Source organism: Syngnathus floridae, chromosome 8 (genome assembly GCF_059516105.1).
Source record: "Syngnathus floridae isolate MCC-2025c chromosome 8, RoL_Sflo_1.0, whole genome shotgun sequence".
Taxonomy (NCBI): Eukaryota; Metazoa; Chordata; class Actinopteri; order Syngnathiformes; family Syngnathidae; genus Syngnathus; species Syngnathus floridae.
Window position 1 is genome coordinate 9234712 of NC_142420.1, and position 19856 is coordinate 9254567.

The 19856-nt window shown below is 41.5% G+C and overlaps 1 protein-coding gene across 1 annotated transcript; it reads left to right on the top strand.

Annotated features, from left to right (window-relative positions):
- Positions 1-14257: 14257 nt before the first annotated feature.
- LOC148394411 (indian hedgehog B protein-like) lies at positions 14258-19855 on the top strand. Its single transcript, XM_088383031.1, has 4 exons — positions 14258-15109; positions 16011-16168; positions 16264-16367; positions 17997-19855. The coding sequence occupies exons 1-4, from the start codon at positions 14804-14806 to the stop codon at positions 18659-18661; spliced, it is 1233 nt and encodes a 410-aa protein (XP_088239157.1). The 5' UTR covers positions 14258-14803; the 3' UTR covers positions 18662-19855.
- Position 19856: the final 1 nt, after the last annotated feature.

Consider the following 19856-nt stretch of genomic DNA (forward strand, 5'->3'; position numbering starts at 1 on the left):
ACTAATGCCTGCTGGCCTCATGCCCACCTCCTAATAGACTTGCTTCTATGGACTTTTAGTGTGAACTAGGTCATAAAACTGTCGGCTTGGAGGGCAGCGTATTGAGAGGGAAATTTGATTGAATTCTCCACCATATTTTGTTGGTTTGAGAAATACCCTCACCTATTGACTGTTACCATACCAATCATAAATCCAGACAGCAGAAAGCGTTGAAGCCGTCTGGGCCTGCTTTCATGGTACCGATAAATTAGAGTCTCTTCTCCAATTCAACTTTTTCAATTTGTTATCTCCCGCCATGAGAGCAACAACTCAGTTAAATGTGATTCGCTTTAACAAACCCATTACTTTAATGAAGGACAATGCAAAAACATGACAAATGTATTGTTTTCTCCGCGGCTGAGTCCGTATAAAAATTGCTGGGTAAGATCAGCTCGTATTGCCTGCAGGACTCGATGAGTTTCCTCACATAATATGAAAAGGAACCCCCACATTTTTTTGCTTAGGCAGGGATCAAAGTGGATGCAATATTGCTTTTTCTTGCGCAGCTCGTCTGCCCTCTTCTGGATTCATCTGGTCATGTCGCAAAAATAAAAAAATCCATCCATCTCCTACAATTCATCCTGCACAGGGTCAAGGGTGAGCTGCAGCTCATGTCTGCTGACTTTGCCAGAGACGGGGTACAACCTCAGTTGGTTATCTGCAGTCAGTTTCAGGGCATCTTTAAAAAGGCAAAAAAAGAATAGAAACACCGACTTCCACATCCATAGACAGTTGGAGTATTTAATTGATTAAAGATGCATGCATGTATGCAAAAACTCCAAATATTTCATACCTATGTATCTAACATGCTTACTATTGATGCAAAAAAGAAAAAGAAACAGTAATAAATACTTATTCTGCCTATAACAGCGGGCAATCTTTAACATGCTCAGTGTCCAAGCAACACTTTGACACATCCAATATGGTCGGTCTATCGACGTACAGTTCAGTGCTCAACCGTCATGGTTCTGAAACCTTGCTTTTTGCCCTTACAACAGCTGACCAATGGGTGGCAGTATAAAGAATGTTTTTAAATGGAAGAACATGGTTAGGTCAGATGTATACATTGAGTCTAAAAGAGTTTTTTTTTATATTTAAGGAGGTTTATGATCCTCCCATCTAGTGATGCAGTCTGGAGTGATTATTTATTATTGTATTGTATTGTATTGTATTGTATTGTATTGTATTGTATTGTATTGTATTGTATTGTATTGTATTGTATTGTATTGTATTGTATTGTATTGTATTGTATTGTGTTGTATCGTATTGTATTGTATTGTATCGTATTGTATTGTATTTATGTTTATTTATTTATTTATTTATTTACTTATTTATTTATTTATTTATTTATTTATTTATTTATTTAGGGCTACTGGTTTACTGCATTTTTTTTAAATAAAAATAAATTCTCAAATCCCGTATTCAGTTATATATTGATACTGAATAATTAATGAGACATTGAGCATATTGATGAGTATCGACAATCATTTTCATGTTTGTCCTTTGCGGTAGACCCACATTCTAGTTGACCTAAAGTATTTTCTATTGTATGTTAACCCAAACACGTCACACCCATGCAATAAGCACATTGGCAATACCAGATATGTAATATCATGAAAAAGCGCTTCAGACAAATCTGAATCAAGGGAACTGTAATGATGAATTTCCTCTTTGTGGTGACATCACTGCCCCTTTCGCTTTGGAAATGGTTGAAAGCCCAGATGTGAATAAGAGGGATGTGGCGTCCCACAGGCCAGTAAACAGCGCAGAAACATGGCCTTTTAGTTCCTGTGGTCAAACTGTTGTGCAGCATTTAATGTTTAAAGAGAAGGGTGGAGCAGCAGAAAGAAAGAAAGCGGTTTATATTTAAGTGTGTCTCTGAGGGACAAAAGGAAAAGCTGGTGTGATGTGTCGATATTAGGTGTAAGCCTTCTTCGAGCAGGTACGGTTAAGAACTGATGGCAATTTGTGGCCACGGGTATCGCAAACCCAAAGACCCGACGGAGCGGCCATCGTCACAGCAGTCGCAGTAGTTACTATTCTTTCCTGCCACTAACCTCAAACCAGTTTCCACCACTTCCTGTCTGGACACATGGCAGACAAATACACAGGCGTGTATACACACGCACGACAAAACTCTCAATACACAATTATGGAACTTTTAGTTGACTGTAATGGGTCCAAGACAGTCTTTTAGAACTTTTGTGACCATCTTCTGGACAATGAGCATAAATAGGTGTGTGCGTGCAACAGAGAGAGACCTTTGAAAGTGTGCCATGGCACAGAGACTGCTGTTCAAATGGGTTGTGGAGTTTGCACACACAGCCGCAGCAGTGACATGAACCCGAAGGCACTTTTAAATTTTAGGAATTGTAAGAAAAAATTTAATGAGATTAAGGAGCCTGTCTTAAGATAATTGTGTCAGAACAATCATGTTTTTCTTTGTTTTCAAATGCTGTTCCTGATTTCTAAATTCTGCACAGCAGAGGGCAGCAACAATTCATTGTTCACAGCACAGCATGTCGCCCGTCATGCCTGCTACTTATAAAATATTTTATTAATTACAAAATGCAGTTCGAATCAGTGAGATTGTTTTGGTTCTTCAAGTGACCATTGTGTTTTTTTTTTATCTCTTTAAGGGAGTGATACCACAAATGTTATGTTCATCAATTTCTTATTTCTTCCTCCATACTGCTTCTTAAGGACATAGATGTACCCTCTAAAAGACATTTCAGTTATGTGGTGTCTTTGTGTAAACACTAGAGGGCACAACTTAAAAAGAGTACACAGCACAAGAGATGAAGAATTTACAGTATGGGCATAAGACAGACTGGTGGTATTGGTGTATAGTATCGGAGCATTTTAATGAGTGTCATGATGCTACTGCTCAAATTACTTCGACATCACCTTAGTCAACGCTACTAGAGCGAGATACCGGTGCTAAATCTGTTGGTGAGAAGTTTTGAGATCAGTTTCTACGAGAAGAAGCCTGGAAAGTTGCGACTGTTTTGTTCTTATGTTCTTAACTTTTATTGGCAAAGGACAGAAGAAAGACTTTGGGGCAATGTACATATAAACATAGCATTATCTATACAAGATTAAATTAATTCTATTTTTTTAAATCGAACTAATAATGCCATCAATTAGATATATTCATTGTTCCAATTATTTTGAAATCATCATGTTTGTATAAAATCAATTCCCTCCCTCCTGTCCATCAGAGCGGTGTTGATAAATTAAGATGTGCAAGGCTGACTGAGTGCTCTGCCTGACAGATGTTGCTCTCCAGCAAGCACTAACACACACGCACATAGACATGTGAGCATGCACACAGAGTGTGAGCAACGCAGTTTAACAAGCAGCACGGCAGTGATGTGGTCAGCTTTTGCTTTATGCGCATTCGTCGAGAAGCCACATGAAGACCTCTGGGTATTAAAGGACAAGCCTCACTTGGCGCGGAGGGAATCTGTCATGCGAGGAAACTGTGTTCCTCTTCCTCACCGTTGCAATATTTCTTGCACTACCAAGTTCTTTCTTTTAACCAATTTTCTTTCTCCGCCCTCCGTCGGTGTTCCCTCATCCGTTTCGTTCATTCCGTGGCTTATTAGTCTCTTGTATAATACTCCGCATCTTAAAAATCTGAAACCACTGGAATGTTCCATGTAAGAGGTGGGTGGACTTGGGGGCAATCTAACCAATTAAGGAGGAGATTGGGGTAAGACGGACAGCTTCTAAATGGTGTAATAACAACCTACTAAAATGTAATTATAATGCCATAGCAATAGACACTTCTAATGACAGGATATATGCCAATGTCATTTCCTAATTATGGTTTTGGCGTAATGGCTGACTGTTAACATGGCGTGGAGATTATAGAGAGGTGTCTGAACGCAGAAATCCAACCACAAGATCTTGTAAAGCGTTAGGGCCCTTAGCGGATCGATCTGAGTTTAAGTTAAGAATGACCTAACCGAATTTGTGTAAACCGGAGTGAGTGATGTAACAAGGTTATTTAATATTCACGAAGCTTTTTTCTATACACGTCATTTCATTTGTTTTGTTTATTTGTGTATCTGAAGTGAGTCTGTCAGCCGAATCAGGCTCAGCTTATTGTTTGCCCCCTGCCCTCCTCATACTACTGCCGTACAAGCATATGTCCATCCATTGCCATCCCTCCATTCATCATTCCATCTCTAACAAGAGGAGTGGATGGTGGCGTCCATTATTACAGAGCATCCCAGAATAGAGTTTCGTTTTATTACAAGTCCCTCTGGTCGCCGTGGCTACCCAAATTACAGGCCAGCCTTCTCACACATGAAAAAAAAAAAAAGTTGCCCAGTCGAAAACCAGCCACCTCAATAAAGGACGGATTAGAAAATCCTTTGCTTTTTTCCCCTCCTTTCCTTTTTGAAAGATTTTTCTGTACATTTTTCTCCCTCTGGAGTTTTGTTGGAGCACTGCGGTCTTCTCTCCAATGGTTTTACTCCCCGACCCTGCGGCGGGAAAATGCGCTCACTTGTGGGTTTCTGGGAAGGCAGTGGCGGATGAAACATCTGCTGGGAGCAAGATGTAAGTGTGTGTGCGTGTGTGTGTGTGTGTGTGTGTGTGTGTGTGTTTGTGCGTGTGTGTGCGTGTGTGTGATTGTATACGTACCAAAACACACTCTTATGTTCTGCTTGACAGATGCGTTTTGGCGATAGCAAAACAGGGTGAGGAAAAAATATTTCACATTGCATTTAGTACGTCATATCTGGAGGGTAAGCAAAAAATAAAAAAATAAAAAACCTACATCACCTTGGGACTATATTACAACACAGCAAATCATCACAGATTAAAAGCAAAACAAGGAAAAGGAAATACACCCATTTGTACCCATTTCTGGTGTGGCCTTTTTTTACTTCTGTCGACTGAAAATGACATCACAGTTAGTCAGGAACTCATGTAATGACCAATCACGGCTCATCTTGCAAATGTCGCATGACCAAACTCAAAAAAACAGAAATGGATTTTTGATGTATATTTCTCAAGAAAGTGTTTATTGAAGTCTAAATTATACAACTTCGGAGGAGTTTCACTTTGGGGGTTTCACCTTATTGTGGTGAAAGCTCATTATATGCTTCATCCTGTTTTTAAAATCATCCACCAGTGTTTTCAATTTAGCCAGGGCATGGAACGATTACTTACGATGGAGACAATTGTGGAACATTACAAAAGATCACCTTTGGGCTTTAATAAATTATAAACAAGAAATTCAACAATGAATCATGTCTTGTGTTTCTCATTTTAAGGTGTTGCATTTTGCTTCACATAACGTTTTTGCTTTACATAACTGAAATCTTCTAGTCCCAACCTTGTCTATTTCATGATAAATTATAATCCCATCACAAAAACAGGATGTGGCAATAATATAGGAGATTATATACATCAGCAGGAAGTATTTTGACCTAAAATTCCTTGTTTGGGGAATGGAGTAACGGTGATAAAACTAAAATGGTATATTTTGGGACTTTCACCAAAATTTAGCCTTTTAAAACCAAAATGAGAACTACAGCTCAGGATGCTTGCTCATTAAATGACACGAGGACTCTTTATCACGTGGCAGCCCACAAGAAGAAGGTCTGCGAGCCATCGTTTAGGAAGCCAGGATTTTACAGGAAGTGTGAATGTGGTGTGCGATGAAAGGATGGCATGAGGTGTGTGCGTGGAGGTCTGTTTGTGTGTGCGAATGTCTAAAGCGCACTCTATTATTTGGTCTCTGCGGTTGTAATGATGTCAGACTTTCACAAAGGAGTAAACAACAGCAGCACGCTAGTGACTGACATGAAAACATGTTGAGGAAATGTGTTTTGTGGATTCAAGGTAAAAACATTAACTAAATCAATTTGAGAGATATTCTTAACATACGGACGTTGACACGCCACAAATGTGTCATGAGGACTTCAGACATCCGCAAGCTGGAGCCGATCCCGGGCGCTGACTCAGTGTCAATCCTTGTAATGATGGTCAGTCGGAAGCACACCATCTTGGCGGTTGACACTAAATTATATTCGTTCAAGATTTATGTCCCAGCGTGCAGAAATGAAATGACACCGGGTCTATACGTTATATCGGTGTAAACACGTGATCAGAAACATCTAATTGTACAAATACTGAATAGTGTTATTTATGGGGAAGCTATTTCAAGCGATATAATTAATGTATGCAGCAGATATGTACGGTCCAAGCAGCCTTACGTCAAACTGTGGAATGTTTTGACTTGCCAAGATTGTTCAACATTGGCTTTTTCATAACTTGAAGACTGGACATGTGATGGTGATGAAAACCAGGATTGGTTGATCTCAATATGCACCATATAAATGGTGAGAGATAAATGTCATGGCATTTATTGCTAATAATGATAGCGGTCATGAAAGATACAAATAAAATAGCTGTCGCAAGAGATTTGAAAGAAAATTCTTGAAAATCGCATTCAAGGTAAAGACAACAAGAGCATCAAATAGCTTAATGATCCCATGATGGTAGCTGCACATAGTCAGAATTTAAGAATGTAGCCGACCTCCCGGAATGTGATGAAGGAAAACTACTGATAAAAAGGGGCAGATAATACAAATAGTAACAAAAGAGCCCATTAAATGTGAACTCCAAGGTCAAGGTGTGTCAGGTTGCACCAAGCAGGACACACATTTTGAAAAGAAAACTACATGTTAGTATTATTTTTCTAAGTGGTTTCACCTGAGGTGTGGCATGTCCGATTCCTGCATTCCCAATATCCCATCAGTTCATTCATTTTATCAAATCTCGGAAGACCGGTTTAGCCTTTGCTTCAGTTTGAATAACTATCAATCATTTACAGTAATTCCTGCCAGCCGGCTACTTAGTTTCTGCATTTCCGTCCACCTGCCTTCACTCAACGTCACAAAATCTCTCTTTTGCCCAAATATATAATTACAGTCTGCCTGTATGTAGCTAAATACGCCCCGGCGCACGTCTGGTCTCCCTGGTCATGTTTTTTCCTCCCACCGGTCGTGTTTGAAGCGTTTATAATTGGCAGAGGCATCGTGTTAGGATTAGAGGCTGCCGGTTTGAACACTCCGACACCCCCGGCTGCCGATCCCACCCCTCGTTCAGACGACCACAGCTTCAAACCCCAAACCCCTCTTAATGTTCCTCATATTATGGGGGAATAAGTATGGCACAATGTTAGAATGTACTAAACACAAAATTCGATTCCTGCAGATGCAGAGTTCACACATTATATTAGGTAGCCTAATTTTTAAACCGGATTTAGGGTTAGGGTTCTCATTGAGTTTCAAACTTAAGTCAGGTTTTCAAACTAGTTAGGGTTTCAAAGTAGCCTTTTAAGCTAACATTTGAGTTTCCCCAATGTTTTTGTATGCAGTGATGATTCGAATCAAAACATGTTTTTGATGGAACCTACCCTCCCAATTGTTCTGGTTTTCTGACGCGTCCGCCTTTATGTGGTTTTATACAAATAAAGGTTGTTTGGGTAAATCAAAGCTTTTCAAGCTCAAACGTTGGACTTGATGGTTAGTGATGTCATCGAACATGTTGACTTTGTCTGAGTCACCTCGTTTCTGGTTAGCGGAGCCCCTAATGCTCAGTGTGTCGCTCTTTCTCAGTGTTTCCGTTACGTTTGTAACCTTCCCACTCCTCACGCTCACTCTTAGGTTGGTAATATCTACTAACAGGTTGAATTCTCCTTCCAGATATACAACTCAGCACGTTTAAAAAGACTCGCATGTTCTTCCTGTGCTTATATGGGTTTTTACACTTCTTCCCACAGTTCAAGATTCAAGAGTTTTTATTCGCCATGTTTGAACGTGCCAAACAAGGAATTTGACTTTGGTAAATCCCAGCCTCTGTTCAACATTTAGGTGACTAACAACAACACTCAGGACATGTGAAAAATGGCAGATATTCTCAAACATCCCCTGATCTTAATATCCTGAAAATTACATTACAAATTACATTAACTGAACACGACAAATCCGAGGGCCGTGTTCAAACACCTACACACCACTTAAAAGGGTCTTTTTTTTTTTAACCAATTATGATTTAAATTCACCACTCTAAGCCTTTGAGCGATGCCAGAATTGTTTTCATCCTTTGTTTCAGCTAAATAATCGATGTTTCCTCCTCTAATTAGTTGAACTTAATCTGGGCACCAAAGACTTATTTGTTTTTATTCCAAGTGTTTCCTTGGAGGTCACTTAAGTTTATTTTTGCAGCAATATTGTTGTGAGTTACAGTAATCCTGCGGTAATTATTTCTGTAGTTCTTCATCGAAATGACTCACAGCACACTTGTAGCCTTCCAATTACTTAAAGCAATAATATGTAGCAATTTACTCTTAAAATAAAAGCTTCAAAGTCATTTTGATGGTACAGTGGCTTATAATAAGGAGAATAGTGTCTCTGTCATTGTCATGGTAACCTACTTTGTGGTCTTCTATGCTATTGCCTTGACTGCTCTCACGTAGCGTTAGCGCAAATGTCTGCGCCAAAGTTACTCCTCGGAATTGTATGTCGTGCTTGCCACACACAAACACGATCGTTTATTTTAAGACATGCTGTTATAACACTGAGAAATGGTGTTACTGCTTTAGCTTCTGTTACCTTTTTACCCATGTCACCTGTAGAGGGAGCCTGGGAGCAAAAAAAAAAGCTGCACTATTCCCCAGTGATTTCACCATACTTCACATTTAATTCTATGGATGTTTTTTTTTTTTTTTTACCTCCTAAATTTTTCACTTGTTTTCTGTTTATTTTTACATAGATGACCTGAGAGTCCGGTGCCCTAAATAACACTCGTGTGAAATATTTTCAAATCAATGTGTAATGAATTTATTGATATGTTGCTCATGCCAGCCGGCATTTGTGGGAGCCACAGAGTGGTGAACCAGTGCGGTGGCATTGAAGTGGCGTTGAGGGATTGTGGCAATGCATGTTCCGAGTTATGCAGTTGACCAATCGCTGGGCTGGAAACTGGCAGCGGCATCACAGAGAGAGCCACTGATCAGTACCAGTCTTTGAGCAGGCCATCTCTCTTATTTGCTCTGTCTCGCCTTCTCGCCACTTTCTTGTGGTCTTTATCTGTTTTCTTTTCCTCTGTGTTTCTTTCTTCCTAGCACGTAATTGTGTTGGTAGGAAATTTGATTCTTCCTCATTTCCTCCCTCCTTTTTCAATTCATAAACACAAAATCTTTTTGCTTGCTTTGTCACTGGATGTCGAGATGTTTTTTGATACCTTGGAAATGGAACGGAACGGTACGAGAGAGTCTGGAAGTCTCGGCTGCCCGATTCGTGCGGCCCCTTACAAACTGAACTAGAGAAGTAAAAGACCAGATAAAAAACGTTTTATAAAAACTAGATTCAGATGGATTATTTATTTTTGTGTACAGCCTTTACTTAACCATGTAGATCCCTCTAATTTGAAAATCAATCTTAACTCAAAAGGAACCACATCAACTGTGTTTTGGAGTCTTATGAGTAACAACAACGATGACTGTTCAAATGTTTGCCGTGTTCCATAGTATTCGGTAAACAACGCCGATGTACTATTCACGATTAGAATTACACGTAGTAATAATTCTGCGTGTTTGTTGTCGGTCATGTCCGCCATTCACAATTTAACGTCAGTCATGGTTTCAGAGTGGGCAACATTGGTTGAGTCGAAAATTATGAACTGCGTTAGTATCCAACAGTTTTCATAAGAATCCATTGTCTTTATGTCGTCTCTACCTTCATTCCCTATCCGTCTATCCACTCTTTCTATTTTGCTTGTTGTTTCTATCCCTCCACTCATCTTCCCCCTGCTTGTCAATTGTCCCACCCCCACTTTTCTCTCTCCTTGTTTTCTGCCCAAGGTTCCTTAGCCCAGCTGGCATGGCTTTCCTCGCGGTGTAGTAAAATATAAATATAATAAGGACGTTTTTGAGCTGGTGGATCCATTCTGAGCGGAGAAACATCACCACAGAGCCCACAGATGTGGCACACACTCAGGAGAGCGAAAAAGAGCAAGAGGGAATGAGGGAGAATGAAACCTCAGTTGACATGAAAAGAACATTGACTGCATTATTGTTGGCCTTATACCAAACTGTTGTTGTTATTAATGAACCTCATCCAAACTTGACCAATTAATTGTCAAATATGCTTGCAGAATCAAAAGCTTCTTCTCGTACCCAACCCCAAAGTCTCCTATTTTGGGACTTTTCGCATGTAATTATTAATATGGGATTCAAGTGCATTAAGAAGTAGTAATTTGTGTGCAGCTGGCTAGTGTTTGTACTTGTAGCAATCCCAACATCAGCTCCTTGTGTCCATCTGTACAACCAGATATTTCCGAGGGAATATTCATGCGTGTATCTTGTGACGACATACATAAATGCTTGAACTCGGAAGAGTGTCTACCTGCGTACGCTGGTGTTTCATGTGCACGGTATCACGGCAGTGAACTTCAGTCCCTTGGCCCAGCTCTTTGTTTGCTTTAGCAATGTGGTGGCTAGCCATACCCGCTAACTCTGAGCCACATTTAGCCTGTACTCTACTTTTATATCATCCTGCTTTTACTTTGCCTTGACCCAAATGCACTACAGTGAGTTCGCCTTTACAAGAATGGCGGTGATTCCTCGCTTTATTGTCAGTCGTAAGATTTTGTGGCTTCCGACGGCTTTCTCCGAAATATCTCGTTCACCCGTTAGGATTTGCGCTTCCCCGGCAGACACCCAGTCAAATTTTATCCACGTCTTGGAAGATTAAGATTTCCCAGATCTCTGGTCTGAACCCCTCTAAATACTTGAGGCCCTGTGTATAAAGAAGTAGTTTTAGGTGTTTATTGTGGTCAGGGGTTGGGCTCTGGAGTGTGTGTGGAGGGACAGAAAGGGAAGGAGGAGGAGGAAGAGGGATGGCGGTTTTAGCCACCAGCTGCTGTTACCTTGAGCATAACGTCCTTTAACCCCCATTACGACAATCTGCCACAAGCCACAAACACGCTAGCTACTACTGGCTGCAAAACAACACAAACTCACTTGTTTACCAAATAATGTGCCATGTAGTCACTCTCACCCCCACCCCCCCACCCCTCGAATCCTCCTCGCTTACACCCCAGTTTTCCGACGTGTTCCACATTGCCCGTTTTAATTCGGTTTGGTTTTCTGTAGCACCCCATCTTCCTTGCTTTGACTTCTTCCTCAACATTTCCTTTCATTTCTCCTCCTGCCTTTTTCTTCAGTCAAAATCTATGTCGGTTACAGCCCTGGGTATGCGTGGGTAACCCGAGTGCCCATGTAAAGGCCCTCTTCGGTGTTTCATTGGGCTCCAGTGTCAGTAGATAAAAGTCAAAAGAGATTACGGGCCTGGCACCCATCTTCTTCTGTCCTGCCACCGTGGCCTCTTATTTCCCGGAGAAAATTAATAACTTTAACAAACATCAATGAGAAAGCAGAGTGCTGCCGGTTGGGTTTTTCTTGTGCGTGTGAGTGTGAGCATGTGAATGTACGCTGTGAACACATGCCTTGGATATGCGTGGCTTCACTCATGCGTTTGTGGGCCTGCGTGTGTGCCGGAGCTCATACCTTAAAGGACACCATCCATAGCAATAGTGTCCGTCAAGAAAGGCGCACGGAAAAGGAAACCGAGCCAGGAAGGGGGCCACGGTTTTGGTTTGGTCTGATGGGATTGTTTCCTCTTTGAAAGACTACGGCGTCCTTTCTTGAGGCCAAGACGAGCTGGGAGACAGACGGATGAAAGGAAGGAAGGATGGATGAGAAAATGTGACCACTTCTGAAGCATTGTCGACAGCCACGCCGAATAGGCAGCGTGCCGGGCTGGAGCCACGCCCGTATTTATGATCTTCAAAGGAAGGATGGCACACACACAAACACACACACTCACGCACAGCCACTAAATGTGATAGTCGCAGGAAAACATGTGGTCGAGCAAATGTGGATACTCACAAATTTGCATACGGTTGCCGCTGTTGCATGCGTGCGGTTGAACGCATGAGCGCACAAGCGCGGGAATGCTCGAGAATCTGTGCTTCTGCAGTTGTGCATGTCGTTTGAAATGGCACAGTTGGAAGAACGTTTACTGGATGTAAAGCACGAGAAACCAAAAGTCAACTTGGGGCAAGGAACCATATTTGAATTTTATGATTATCCGTCAGAGCCTGTAGACTGACAGCTCTGATCACTGGAACACATTGATCAATAACATTTACACACGACACACTTACGGTGAAAACCAAGTCTCACTTCCAAGGAATCTGCTGGCTACCAACAAAAACAAACCCCCTACATTTATTTACAAGTCATACACAAAACTGAAACAGATCTGAGACATTCAAGGTCTAATTTAGATTCGAAAATTCCACAATCCAAAACAAACACTTTTTTTCATGTTGTCACATGAGAATAACACTTAGCAACATTGTATTTTATTTCAACATGATTCAATAGGCCTGCAGTGAGTAATTATTTTTTTGGGTGGGGTCATAAATTATCAAATTATTTTTAATATTTCATTGTGTCATTTATTTAATTCATTTCAAGTGCTCTATACTATCCCAATAGGAATCCCAACTTGGGCTCTGCTGCCATTTGGTGCAGTTTAACGCCCACAATGTGATTTACAAGCTGTAATCTTAACAACAGCAGGAATGCAATCTGTCCTCATGGATCACTGATTGAGTGGAGTTGAATGAGTTTATGATTGTGCTTCTTGCAACGGAGCAGCAAAAGTGTTTCTTTGTCTGCAGTGACTTCTGCAGCTATAGACCCCGGGTCTCCAAAGCAATAATTACCTCTCAGATTTTATATATATATGGGAGCCTTTTCCCTCACAAAGCTGGAAGCAACTCAAAAGAAACACTAACACCTTTATGACAAACTTTGATTTCCTCGGAAAGTTCTACACAAGTGCCGGTTGATGTTCTATTTCAGCTCAAAAAGTCAACACGGTTATGTTTGGCTGTTTGCCGTTCATGTGAATCTCTCTTTGTTGTCTGCCTTCCATCGAGCGACATGAAACGTAGCAGCGCTGCTAAAATACTTTACGGTGTTTACGCTCGCAAATAATAAAACATAAAGTGTGTGGACATTCAGTCTTGTGCACAGTTCAGCTCATTCAAAGGAGGTGGCCGGAGAAACTGGGGGGAGACCACTGAATTTCGGCAGGCAAATATTTGAGGAGCTAATTTAGAGGGGCTGTGTTTGCTAGTGTTAAAAACAAGTGTGTTAGAATGTGTCATTTGTGTGTTCAGCCACTCGTGTGTGCACGTGTGTGTGTGTGTATATTCAATTAATCGAGATTATTACTTAGAATAATTGCCAGGGCTACTTGAACTAATGTGTTTAGGAAAAGACGATCAGTTAGGTATTTGGCTAGTCAGCCAGTGACCAGATGACATATTCCACCCAATATTCCGATTCAGACTGTCTACCATATATATATATATATATATATATATATATATATATATATATATATATATATATATATATATATATATATATATATATATATATATATATATATATATATATATATATATATATATATATATATATAAATATATAAATTTATATAAATAAATATATAAATTTAAAACAATCATTAAAGACTTTATTATAAAATACCAGAAGGTCGAATGTCAATCTCCTCTGTACTTCATGACAAGCTGGAGCAGGGGCCGATTTAGGGCAATCAAGGAGCAGTTTCTTGGTGTGCCTTGCTCAAGAGCACCAAACCCTTTGGGTCAGATTAGCCCCCTTCATGCACCCTAAATTATAATTATTTTTTTCAAGACATTTTGGACAATTCAACCATTAAGTGAAAATATTTTTAAGTGAAGGTCTTTTCTGTCCAAGGATGACTCACTTCATTGCAGGGTCCACAAATGCAAGATTCAAACTCCGAACCGTGAAATTATGAAGCAGACGTGTTTTACCTCTAGTGCACCGCGCTCCTCCTCCAAGAATCTAATGGTGACAGATCATAACAAGGGCACAAAGACAAAGCTGACAGTGATAAGTGGCGGCATTGAAGGCCAAAGCTGATATTTGTTACATGGCGGCAATGCTGTGCAGTGTTCGTGCGTGCGTGCGTGCGTCTATGTGCGAGCGTGTGGACAGGATTCTCCCGTGCGCACTGTGCCCACGTCGAGGGGCGGGGTGGGTGGCAAAGCGGGGACAGATGAGGGAGAGAGGGAGAGGAGGGCAGGACTGGCAGGGTGCGGTCTGAAATGGCAACAGCTCGTCGTGGATCACTCAAGTGGAGTGGATTCATGTGGAAAGCTGCAGCCTGTTGCGCGCAGTCCTCTCACTGCAGGGAGCATCAAAAAGCTCACAATCCACGGGGGATGGTGTGACACTTTTCGTGGAGCAAAAGAAGAGAGAGGGAACGCCACATTAAAAACGTGGACGCGCAGTTACTGCTGTTTTCTCTCTCTCTCTTTCTCGCTCTCTCTCTCTCACCCACCTCATCGACTTTGAACCTGTTTGTTTAAATCCACGGACTTTACAGCTTGCGCAGTGCGCACTCAACGTCGATTCTCCAGGGCAGAGCCTGCGAACATTCCCATTTAAGTGGACTTTTATGGTGCCCTGATGCTGAGGTGCCAGCTGGAGTAGCGCGATTTGGGGGACAAACTGCAATCGGATGTCCCGGACCATGGACTCGACAGGTGAACCGGAGACGCACTGAAGACTCAAATCTCCCTCGGGAGAGTGCTCCCTCCTCCCGGGGCGATGCGGACCCCTTTCCTCCTTCTCACCGCCTCTCTGTGGGCCATGGTGCTCCTCCTCGCACCTGCCTCGGAGGGCTGCGGACCGGGGAGGGGTTACGGCAAGAGGCGGCTTCCGAAGAAGCTCATCCCGCTGGCCTATAAGCAATTCAGCCCGAATGTGGCCGAGAAGACGCTTGGGGCGAGCGGGCGCCCCGAGGGGAAAATTACGCGCAACTCGGAGCGCTTCAAGGAGCTGACACCCAACTACAACACTGATATCATCTTCAAGGATGAGGAGGACACGGGCGCCGACAGGCTCATGACCCAGGTGAGAAAGAGGAAGATCGTGAAGAGGAAGACGAGGAGGAGGAAGAGAAGCGCTGGGAACACTTTGCAATGCTCGTGTGTGGACAGAGACACGCATTTGTCCCATGCAAGTGATTTAGGTCATGTATGGTTAACCGTGTCTATGAATCACTTCAAAAGGCGCAAACCTCACAGTTGCATCAAACTATGCGCTCCATGTTTGCTGTCAGTTAAATATTTAAACCAAAATGATTGATTTCTTTGATTCATAGCTTCACCCCCGGTGTTTTGGTTCCGGAGTAAGGCAGCTGGGATTTTAACCGAATGATGAACAGCTTTTCTGGCACGTACTATTTTAAATGTTTACGCCGCATGTGCACAAAAGAAACAGGAATCAAGTGGCATAGCAGAAACAGGGTGCAGGCATGCGTGTGTTGAAGCAGAAAAAAACAGAGCATCGCTACAAACAGCGTTTATATACACCCCCTAAAAAGCGGGTGACAGGTGGCGGTAATCAGCGCCGATTTGCGCGCGCAGTTCCGCATTGGCGCATCAGCCACCAGTAGGGTGAGAGCAGAGGGAAGACGTGAAAGAAGTAGTTTTTTCCTTGCTTCTGTGCTTTAATTTGCCCAGTTGTCCTCAAACATGGGCACATAAATATTATTTTTAACAATATTAGAAGAATACATTAATATGTGTGCATGCAATAGCTTTTCAGTGACCAGTTTCCGTCAAACTGTTTATTTTATTTTACTTTTCTGGCGTATCCCCCTACCAAATATTACATTGTAAATTAAGTCGTCTTCTATTGTGAATTAGAAGGTGATGACAAAAACTGATTGCTACAACGTTTCACTTTGCCTTGCCGCACATTGCTCTTTTTTGAATGACTTTCCTAATTTCCTGTGTCCACCTCCCCTCAGCGCTGTAAAGACAAGTTGAACTCCTTGGCCATTTCTGTGATGAACATGTGGCCTGGTGTGAAGCTGAGAGTGACAGAGGGCTGGGATGAGGACGGCCATCACTCGGAGGACTCGCTGCACTATGAGGGACGTGCTGTGGACATCACCACCTCAGACAGGTGTGCATTGCACAAGACAAGAACAATGTCCATTAAAAGCAATGGGTGGATTCAAACATGAAGTCTTGATTTTGATGCTATGTTCATATTCACAGAGACAGAAACAAGTACGCCATGTTGGCTCGGCTCGCTGTCGAAGCTGGATTTGACTGGGTCTACTATGAATCCAAAGCCCATATTCATTGTAGCGTCAAGTCAGGTGAGCAAGCAAACTATTGTGCATTATTTTATGAAACAGTAATGATGGTAATGATACTTGCAAGGTCAAAATTACAATTTTAATAATATCTGATTCAAAAGGAGTTGGTCCAGTTGAATAGAATTGTTGCCTTTCATCTGAGTCGGGAGGGGCCTTGCTGCAAGGGCTTTGCATGTTGTCTGTGGCTACTTTGGCTTCCTCCCACAAGCCCAAAACATGCACAGCATGATAGGTTAATAGAAGTCTTAATGTCTTTTCAGTGTGTACAGAAATAATCAGGTTGGGTTTTAGGGTTAAGATGTATATGGGGTTGAGTTTAACCCTAATGGCTATTTATGGTTGCGATCAGTCCAAGATGTACATTTTTGTCACTGCAAATGAATTGCTAGTTTGATAGTTGTATGTTATTTAGAAGTGTATCTGATAAGGTACCGATTGTAACATTGAAGCAAGTCCCTTGATGAAACACAAATCATGGAGTGGCTTGAGCGCTAACAATAGTTGAACACATTCCATTGTGGGCTATTCTAACTGTTAAGACATTTTGGAGGCCCATGTCTGGTACCACCAGTTATTTGATGCCAAGCTACATTCTAGCAGTCCATTGAGGTTAGTAGGCTGTGAGATGATTAACTCTCTCTTTGTTTTGCCGTTGCTTTTCCCCTCGGTAGGTTTCTCTCAGATCTCTTATCTGAACCTTATCACCTCCTGGTTGCAGACCTCCTTTTCTGCAAGCCACATACTTAGAGACATACACACCTTTGACAAATATTTGTCCGCCTTGAGACATACTTAAGACACCCACATGCATCAATCAAATATGAGGTTGGGTTGGATTTAAATCAGTCAAGCAAATTTATTTGATTCCAGTGACTGGTGTGAAAACTCAATTTATTCTATTTTCTATAATTTTCTCCCTCAGCTGTGCTAACCTTTCACTTGCTTTTCTTTCTTTTTTTTTTCCCAAACGTACTTTCCCGTCTATTTGACCCCAGGCCATGCTTAGATACAATCTGCTGGTTATCCATTACCTCTGGCTGACTACCTTCTCTTGCCACCTCGTCTCACTGTGTCTTAAAGAGCCACTTTACTCCAAAGTATTCGGCAACAGGGAAGTAAACACCATTTTACCGTCTATGACAGCTTTCACGAGTCACTCAAGAACCAAAATGCATCGAAAATGCATCGGTTTATTTGTGAGACTTAACATTTTTGTTAGTGCACTATGCTAACTTTTAGTATTATATAAGCATCTCTACTATCATTTAACATTTTAGAGATGAATGAATCACTGGAATGATTTGAAGTCAGGACAAGCCACTTTTTTTTGATGATTTTGATGAAGACGTGACCGTATATATATGTCTGCAAGAATGTTGACTAAAAAGACGCTGAAGACGTTATAAACAGTCAGTCGCTGATCCGCTGAGATAACATTGGCGTTTAGTCAGTGTCAAAGTCTAACTTGATTTATGGAGCACAGACGGATCAGATTACCATATGAGGAAGTTCAAGTGTGGCTCCTTCGAGAAGGTTTTATTTTAGTTTTGTCGTGTTTACAGTAACAAAGTAAATGCATCCTTACGATCACATCCACATCTTGATTTTTCTCCCATCTCAATTTTACAGAACATTCTGTCGCAGCCAAAACTGGCGGTTGTTTCCCAGGCGATGCTCAAGTTACCCTCGAGGGCGGAGTCACCAAACAGATGCGTGACCTTCATCCCGGTGACCGCGTTTTAGCTTCCTCCACAACCGACGGCTTTGGCTCACTTCTCTACAGTCCGGTACTCTCCTTTTTGGATCTCCAGACTAACGTCACAAAGATCTTCACCCTCATTGGAACCAACACTGGACTTAATATAACGCTCACGGCAGCGCACCTCATCTTTGTCACTGACTGTGTGGACGGACTCAACAAAGATGACGTAAGGACAACTTTTGCCAGTGAGGTGAAGCCGGGTCAGTGTATTCTGACCTCGCAAGGAACCGAGACGACTCAAGCTGTCGTGACTTTTGTAGAGGAGAGGCAAAGCACTGGCTTGTATGCCCCACTGACCCAGCACGGGTCTATAGTAGTGAACAGCGTTTTGGCATCCTGTTACGCCGCTGTGGACAATCATCATTTGGCCCACTGGGTTCTAGCCCCGCTGCGTCTCGTCCGCACCCTCATGGGCCCTGCTGAACAACAAACTGATGGAGTGCATTGGTACGCCTGGCTTCTACAGAGAGTTGGGGAAACGCTACTGGGCCCCAAATACTTCCACCCTTTGGGAACTGAGCGAGGACTCTGACAGAAGAAATAGTATGTTGACGTCAGCTTGTATTTAAGAACCAAAATAGTGGATGTGTTGGGAAACATCTTGAGCAACTAACTAATAATTGTGTAAAGCAGTATAATGGTGGTCTCTCTGCACTCCAAAATCTTGTGTTATCAAATCCCAATACATTACTCCATATGGTGTCAGAATTCAGTTTTCATTCTGTCATTCAGTTTTACCTTCGAGCACCTTAGCATTTAAAACGACTGACGTGTTGATGTTGCGTTTTGAAAACAGAACAGTCAAGAGGTTTGGGAGTGGGAAGGCAAAGCATAGATTAACACGTTCTGAGTCTCAGTTTTCCGGTCAGTAGTATCTTACCAAAATACATTTGACTCAGGCTGTATTAAACTACTGTATAATTCGAGCTGTTTATATATTATGCTCCATAGCCGTTATTTCCTTGTAGTTCCTTGTACTTGGTAACTTTCCTTTGCATGACCGTTTTCATTGCATCCATAGATTCCAAACCAACTCCTGGCAAACATGTATCGAATCCATGTTTTAATTGAATGACATTTTCTAACTAGCTTTTGATGCAAATGCTTCATGGAGAAAAAGATTTTTTTTTTTTTTTAGTATTTTTATGAAGACACTCTGCGGTATAGTGTTTACCGATACGCAAAGATTTGTCAAATGTGTATATTAAGCTATTTTCTGAGAAATTATTTAAAGATCTATTTTTAAGAATGTAAATGTATTTTTGGGAAGGGGGTAACATCGTGCATTCATTTGTTTTATATTTAACATAAAGTTATTACAAACAAGAATATGTTTTCTTTACAAGCAAAATGAGATTTAAGTGATAAAGCATGACGAAAATCACTATGAGTAACTCCATGTAATGCTGCAGGTAAACTGCTTGTTAATAGAATGTCTTGACACTTTAAGCACAACGGGTAAATAAACGAGCAGGTGATAATGAGACTGAGTTGGTGTCAGGGTGGGCTGATGCTTGCTTTCAGTACCACGGACAGCAATTCAGATTGTGTTTTCATCTTCTTCTACATTCTGTACTCTTTGACACAGTACATCCTGCTGGTGGCAGCGATAACTGCATATATTACAAATTATTATATGTATCGAAGCAACCAGCAAAGGTCGCTGCAATCTAAACCTACCAAATCAAAGCTTTCTACAAATAAAAGACAAGAGAGTCAAAACTGAT

Coding starts and splice junctions, on each gene's coding strand:
- LOC148394411 (XM_088383031.1), top strand. CDS start 14,804: ATGCGGACCCCTTTCCTCCTTCTCACCGCCTCTCTGTGGGCCATGGTG. Junction 15,110..16,010: donor CCGACAGGCTCATGACCCAG/GTGAGAAAGAGG, acceptor ACCTCCCCTCAG/CGCTGTAAAGACAAGTTGAA. Junction 16,368..17,996: donor TCATTGTAGCGTCAAGTCAG/GTGAGCAAGCAA, acceptor TCAATTTTACAG/AACATTCTGTCGCAGCCAAA.